General features: G+C 37.0%; 3 protein-coding genes across 3 annotated transcripts; all 3 read left to right on the top strand.

The window, feature by feature from the left end:
* Window positions 1-207: 207 nt before the first annotated feature.
* Window positions 208-1,001, top strand: LOC102581101 (vacuolar iron transporter homolog 4-like). Its single transcript, XM_006351801.2, has one exon. The coding sequence runs from the start codon at window positions 277-279 to the stop codon at window positions 922-924; it is 648 nt and encodes a 215-aa protein (XP_006351863.1). The 5' UTR covers window positions 208-276; the 3' UTR covers window positions 925-1,001.
* A 2,427-nt stretch (window positions 1,002-3,428) lies between these two features.
* Window positions 3,429-4,285, top strand: LOC102580762 (vacuolar iron transporter homolog 4-like). The gene has a single exon (XM_006351800.2). The coding sequence runs from the start codon at window positions 3,463-3,465 to the stop codon at window positions 4,117-4,119; it is 657 nt and encodes a 218-aa protein (XP_006351862.1). The 5' UTR covers window positions 3,429-3,462; the 3' UTR covers window positions 4,120-4,285.
* Window positions 4,286-6,142: 1,857 nt separating this feature from the next.
* Window positions 6,143-6,828, top strand: LOC102580418 (vacuolar iron transporter homolog 4-like). Its single transcript, XM_015310613.1, has one exon. It carries the CDS (start codon window positions 6,143-6,145, stop codon window positions 6,761-6,763), a length of 621 nt encoding a protein of 206 aa, XP_015166099.1. The 3' UTR covers window positions 6,764-6,828.
* Window positions 6,829-7,303: the final 475 nt, after the last annotated feature.

The following is a 7,303-nucleotide window of genomic DNA, read 5'->3' as shown; positions in this document are numbered from 1 at the left end:
CAGACGGGGGGGCGTGGTTGTGGGGGGGCGGGGGGGGGGAGGGGGGACGCGAACAAATGCAAGATTTGAGCAAGCAGACAAACAGTGAAGAAAGCAATAAATCCCACTAAGCCCTATGCTCTCCACACTACACAATATTTAATGGCACCACTGATGGAATGGTTTAGTTACTTTTTTAATCATCCTACTCTATAAATAGTGCTTACCGAGTCTTCATACAACACCCATCTTTAAGAAAGAATTTCTTCTAACTAACAAGTACTTATAACTTACTCAATGGCTGCTCAAAACCAAGTCCACATTACCATTCCTAAAGACCATAATGGCAAGAAGCAAGTCCCTGAGGATGATTTTGACTACTCTCAAAGAGCACAGTGGGTTAGAGCTGCTGTTCTAGGAGCCAATGATGGATTAGTCTCAATTGCATCCTTGATGATGGGTGTTGGAGCTGTCCAAAAAGACGTAAAGGCCATGATACTTATTGGCTTTGCAGGTCTATTTGCCGGTGCTTGTAGCATGGCCATAGGAGAGTTTGTCTCTGTGTATTCTCAATTAGACATAGAGCGAGCTCAAATGAAGAGAGACAGAGCAACAGGAGGACAGAATCAAGAACATGAAGAAGGTAACAAGGAACAACTGCCAAATCCATTTCAGGCAGCTGTAGCCTCGGCTATTGCATTTTCATTGGGTGCCATTGTTCCAATTATTGCTGCTGCATTTATAGCAAACCATAAGGTGAGGCTGGCTGTGATTGTGGCTGCAGTGAGCTTGGCGTTGTTAGCATTTGGAGTAATTGGTGCTTTCTTGGGCAGAAGTCCTATGGTGAAATCTTGTGCCAGAGTTTTAATTGGTGGATGGATGGCTATGGCCATTACCTTTGGCCTTACCAAGCTAATTGGCTCTAGTACTGGCATGGAGTTGTGACTGGACCTTTTATCTAGTTCAGAATCATCTTCTTAAGAAGTCGTTGTTGCATCATGCATGTCCAATAAAATTTCATTTTCTGTAATGATTCTGGAGTAAATGCTTAAAATATTGTATTGAAGAGTTGGCTATTTATATATATATATATCCATTTCACTACTGTAAAGACTAGCTATAACAAACAATGTTTTACTTCGTTATGATATGCTGGGCATAATCAACTGCAATAAACTAATGTTTCGTCAAAGTGCTGATCAATAAACAAGAACAGCGCCTCAATTCCAAATAATGTTGGGGTAAGGCTATATCAGCTCTTCTAAAGACATTCTTCTCTATTCAGGCCTGACTTCTCTATGAACAATTAATAAGAGGACTCAACTTGACTAGTTTTACACTGGTCATTAACTAATGGCAACCCTTCTTTTCTAGGACTAAAGATTGGCTATAGATGGAGTTAACACTTAATTGATCATACTAATGCACGACAATTAAGAGAACAAAAGAAAGGATAATCATCCTTGGCCAATTTCAAGATTGTGTGCAACAGAAAATTGAAGATAAAAGCTTGTCAGCTTTCCACATAAATCAAAATTTAGAAAAATAAATAATAATACACCAAGTATTTTAACGCTTGAAATCTATACTAGTCTTTCATACATTAAGAAGTATGTTTTTGTCCAAATCAAAACAGTCCCAAATAGAGCCTGACAGATCTTTTGACTGGACTTAATCTTTTACTTGATTAATTCTATGTGACAAGCTAGAAATAAGCTACTATCCGGCCACGACTTGTTTGCTAAACCCCTCGAGACATACAATGATGGCACGACCTGATTCCTCACTTTGCAATGGCTTGAATTATGCTGCCTTCTTATGCCCCATAATCCTACTTAGACTGTAACTAGCTAGTAGTTATTCTATTGTATTTATGATGAGAAATCTGTTATATCATGAGGTTCATTGAACACAGGAATTTAAGTTCCGTGCATTGAAATTGTATAAAAAATTTATGTTATCTAACAACTCTTAATAGCAAGTCTGATTATGGTATATTAGACTATAGAATAATAACTTGCTATAATCAGTTCAACTGCACTGATAGTGTAAACTAACTTATGTTGTCACAGTGTGTAATTTAAAGCAAAAACACAATGCTACAGACTTTTCTCTTTTATGAAATGAGTTTTGACCTTCAACCATGTGAAAATTGGAACTTTCTATTTTCACATTTCTAAGACCTCCACATATCTCAATCGTCCAATTTCGAGATGGTCTAAAAACCTGTTAGACGTAGGACAGATATCTGTTTGATAAAGACACAGTGCAGAAACATCATGAAGATGATATTTCTTAGTGGATTTAGAGTTTATGGCCTAAAGATAGTAACTTCCACTTCATTGTGGATCAGAAAAGATATAAAAATTGAGAGCTTGTGGCCTTTCTGTTATGGCACACTTCTTGGTATACTCTAATATTTTGCTTTAACCTCTAGTGTCCAAAGCACACTGCACCCAAAATTATATAATCCAAAAAATATCACCCATATCTCTGTTCAATCAAGTGCTTTCCTATACAGCAATGTGTCCTCATTAGGTCATTTGAAGTAAACACAGAAAACAAAAAGTAGTCAGCTAATACTTATATGACATCGATTGTTTTAAAAGGCATTTTGAATATTTGAGACATGAATTTTGGATTCTTTTTGACAGATTTCACTTTTTTCTGAATAAATGAAAGGGAGAGACTTCATAAAACAGGCAATCAGCAAGCATAGTTATCTGTATTATGTTGAAGTTTATAATTTCGTTTCATCACATATAAGAACGACAGTATGTGATTTCTTTAATGAACGTGCAGAATCTAATAAGCAATACCATTAAGAGAAAAGGGAAAAACACACAAAAAAGAATTTAATAGACTGACTGCAGCACATCTGTTATATGAGGTAGGCGTTCTGTTAGTGGATAAATTTGGTCCAAAGTAAGAAACTTTCTTAAAACTCTTCATTAAAAAATGAAGAGCTTGTGGCCTTTCTATGGATGGCACACTCCCTGGAATACTATAATCTTTGCCTTGTCAGCCTTAGTGTGGAGAGCACACTCCACCCGATTTTTATATACCAAATAAAATATGTCCCGTATCTCTAGAGATTCATGCATGCAAGTGCTTACCTATACAGCATTCCATATTCACAGGCCACCTTTTAGGAATTGTCACTGGAAATGAGATTTTACCTGAAAAACGGTGAATCAAAAGCAAATATGAAATCATAGATTCATTTTGCAACGTTAGAGTTTGTTAGTAAACAAATGCAAGTTTTAGCAAGCACATAATCAGAAAAGAAAAGAGAACAAATGCAAACTGACTTGTACTCACCTCACTACTATTATTTTATGGCACCACTTTCTGCTCAGGCTGATTATTTATTAGTCATCCTGATCTATATATAACCATCATAGGGAGGATTCGAACTTCAAAAACAAGAAGTCCTAAACAACAAATCATCCTTTTTCTAAACAATTCCTTAGAACATTCTTCATGGCTTCTCAAAACCATGTTCAACTCACTGTCATTAAAGAAAATGATAACCAGAACAGAAACCAAGTACCTGAAGAAGACTCTGACTACTTCCAAAGAGCACAATGGCTTCGAGCTGCAACATTAGGAGCCACTGATGGATTGGTTACAACTGCATCATTGATGATGGGTGTTGGAGCTGTCAAGAAGGACGTTGATGCCATGATCCTAATCGGCTTTGCAGCATTGTTTGCGGGTGCTTGTAGCATGGCCATAGGAGAGTTTGTTTCTGTGTACTCTCAACTAGATATAGAGTTGGCTCAAATTAAGAGAGAGACCAAAACAAGAGGACAGAATCATGAACAGCAAGAAGAAGAAGACAAGAAGGAGGGACTCCCAAATCCATTTCTGGCAGCCGTAGCTTCAGCTGTTGCATTTTCATTGGGTGGCATAATACCAATTCTTGCTGCTGGATTTATATCTAACCATAAGGTGAGGATGGGAGTGGTGGTGGCGGCAGTGAGCTTGGCATTGTTTGTATTTGGAGGGGTTGGTGCTGTTCTTGGGAAAAGTCCTGCAGTAAGGTCTTGTGCCAGAGTTTTAATTGGTGGCTGGATGGCTATGGGCATTACCTTCGGACTTACAAAGCTGATCGGCTCTGCTGGAATGGAGATGTGATCGGAATGTTATGTTTCTGTGTCCCTATTTCCAGTCCAGAATCATCTCTTTTAACAAATGTCTGTTGTGTTCCTTACTTCCAGGATAAGAATAGAATAAATGGAAGATATCTCTCTGTAATAGTTCTGTCATGAATGAATGAATGATCCAGATGTGTTTTCTGAAATTTATATACTTGTAATCTTTGCTTCTTCAATATGTTTGACATCATCAAATCTTTATTGAACTCTTTGGTAACAGACTTGCAGTCCAAGGTGAAGTAACATACTACTTATGAAGAGTTTTTATCAAGTTTGAACCATGTCCTTTATTTACTAGATGAGGCATTATCAAGACCTGTCATAATCTAACAATTCAATATATATAAATTTGAAAGTACCCTCCTCCAGAAGCCCCAAAATCCCAAATATCGTCTCACCACTTGATGAGGAATGTATTGAGGGTGCAAGCTAGGAATGTTGGCAAACACCAAGCTGTTTTACTGAAAACCCGAGTCCTCTTATAACGTTGCAATTCAGGTTCTGTATTACTCTTTTGGCTCCTAGACTGTCCTCAACCATCCTATTTTGTAAGACCTGCTTCGATTGAAATGTTTAAATTCTCAAAACAATCCTGTTTTATAAGTAACTCCATAAATCTAAGTAGTCAAATCTTGAATTAGCCCAAGGGTTTGATAAAAATCTCAGTCAAATAGAAGGAATGGTGTTAAAACACTGTGATCTTCCTTCTTCAGTGTCATTATGTGGATTGCACACTTGCTGGAATAATTTAATGTTTTGCTTTCTTAGGAGAGCATACTCCACACTATAATACAATAAGAAAGTATAATATATGACTCATATCTGTGTTCATGGAAGTGCTTTCCTATACAGCAATCCTTACATTATTTACTACAAACGTCTCTTTCCATAAGTCACAAAGTGTTCAGTACTCAGTATTATACGTCTTTCATCTCGGAGTACAGAATAAAAGTAAATGTATTTGTAGGATAGATACAGAGACATTATTGTATACTTCAACATGTTTCTGGAAAATATGATTTTATCACCGGAAAACACTGAGCAAAGGATCAAGAAGCAAGCATGAAAATATGTCACTGCTTTCTGAATAAGCAAATGCAAGCCCTCAGCTATCTGTATAATATGCTGAAGTACCTTATCACATGACATATGAGAACCATGTTGTGTGCTATTTCATTCAATTACATGAAAACTTTCATTACCAATAAAGAAAAAAATGGGTAAATCATAGAAGAATTAAAATAAACTATCTGCAGGACATCTATTATAGTGTTACATGACCAAAGTGTTCAATTAGTGGATTCATAAAGTTTATTTGGTCTAAAGTGACTTTATTAGAACTCTGGAATTAAGAATATGTAGAGCTTGTGGCCTTTATGTGATGGCACACTCCCTGGAATACTATAATCTTTGCCTTAGTATGTGGAGAGCACACTCCACCCTATTTTTATATACCAAAGAAAGTATGTCCTTTACATAAGTGTTTTCCTATACAGCATCCATTTTCACAAGCCCCTCATGAATTCATTTCATGATTCATAACAGATTGTAGCCTCTAGCTCTCAATGTTATGTTTTGACGCTTGAAAGAACACCGTCATCGTGAAATACTGAAATATAAAAGTATTTGTATAGGTAATTTGCAAGGTTGTGATCCTAACAAGCCCATCTTTTCAGAACTGTCACTAGACATAAGGTTTCACCACAAGAAAAGAAAACATGAAAATTGCAGATTCATTTTGCAAAAAGTGGGAGATGTGTTAATAAAAAAAAAGCAAAGGTTTTAGCAAAGCATGCAATTAGCAAAAAGAGATGAAATAAAAAATTAAGTGCCACCAGGCATTGTGCTCACCACACTACAATTTTTTTAATGGCACCACTTTCTGCTGAGGCTGATGAATACTTAAGTCATCCTGCCCTTTATATACCATCAGAGGGAAGATTGAATCTTCATAAACAAGAATTCCTTCACTTTCTCAAAACATTTCCTTACAAAATTTCTTCATGGCTGCTCAAAACCATATCCAAATTACCATCCCTAAAGAACAGGAAAACCAAAACCAAGCCCCTGAAGAGGATTTTGACTACCCCCAAAGGTCACAATGGCTTCGAGCCGCTGTGTTAGGAGCCAATGATGGATTGATTTCAACTGCATGTTTGATGATGGGTGTTGGAGCTGTTCAAAAGGACGTCAACGCCATGATCCTTACTGGCTTTGCATGGTTGTTTGTTGGTGCTTGTAGCATGGCCATAGGAGAGTTTGTATCTGTTTACTCTCATGTACAGCAAGAAGAAGATGAAGGACACACAAATCCATTTCTGGCAGCCATAGCCTCAGCTGTTGCATTTTCATTAGGGGGCTTAATACCAGTTCTTGCTGCTGGATTCATATCTAACCATAAGCTGAGGCTAGTTCTGATTGTGGTTGTAGTGATCTTGGGCATTGTTAGCATTTGGATGAACTGGAGCTTTTTTGGGCAGAAGTCCTCCTATGGTGAAATCTTGTGCAAGAGTTTCAATTGGTGGCTGAATGGCTATGGCCATTACCTTTTGGCTGACCAAACTGATAGGCTCTACTGGCATGGGGATGTGTTAGGAAATTTTTATTCCTGTCCATTTACCTAGTTCAGAATCATCTTATGTTGCACAGTTGAATAAATTTCATGGATAATATTCTAGCATTCATACAACCCAAATTTTGTCAGCTTCCTTGCCTTTTAATTTCAGATCCTATTAGCTACCACTCTTTGTTCAAGACCTTATTCTTATTGCCATTAGTCATTAGAATATGATAAACTACAGAACAGGAATAGGCAAAAGATAAAATGTTCTAAAGTGGCTTACAACTATTTATGCATCATTTTAACAGGGAAAATGATAAAAACTGTTTCACCATGCTATCATTTTCAGGGACTGTCGCTTTAGAATAACACAAATTGCACGTATTTTTCAATAGCTTAAAAACACAAAACGAACAAGAAACAGACACAAAACTTGAACCAAGTTTAACAAAGATAAAATTGCTCTGCTTGGAATATTAAGTTTAACAAGAAAATGAACAAAGTGATTCCAACATCTGATTCAAAATTGCAACCACCACCTAGTCCAAGATGGCAGAAACCTAAGAGAAGCTCGACCACCAACATGGAATGAAAATTTACATTC

Source organism: Solanum tuberosum, unplaced genomic scaffold (assembly GCF_000226075.1).
Source record: "Solanum tuberosum cultivar DM 1-3 516 R44 unplaced genomic scaffold, SolTub_3.0 scf00136, whole genome shotgun sequence".
In the NCBI taxonomy this organism is placed as follows: domain Eukaryota; kingdom Viridiplantae; phylum Streptophyta; class Magnoliopsida; order Solanales; family Solanaceae; genus Solanum; species Solanum tuberosum.
The sequence above is the reverse complement of the archived record's forward strand: the minus strand, read 5'-3'. Positions and strand labels throughout refer to the sequence as shown.

Bases quoted from the DNA above. Each gene is read 5' to 3' on its own strand.
- LOC102581101 (XM_006351801.2), top strand. From the start codon at position 277: ATGGCTGCTCAAAACCAAGTCCACATTACCATTCCTAAAGACCATAAT.
- LOC102580762 (XM_006351800.2), top strand. From the start codon at position 3,463: ATGGCTTCTCAAAACCATGTTCAACTCACTGTCATTAAAGAAAATGAT.
- LOC102580418 (XM_015310613.1), top strand. From the start codon at position 6,143: ATGGCTGCTCAAAACCATATCCAAATTACCATCCCTAAAGAACAGGAA.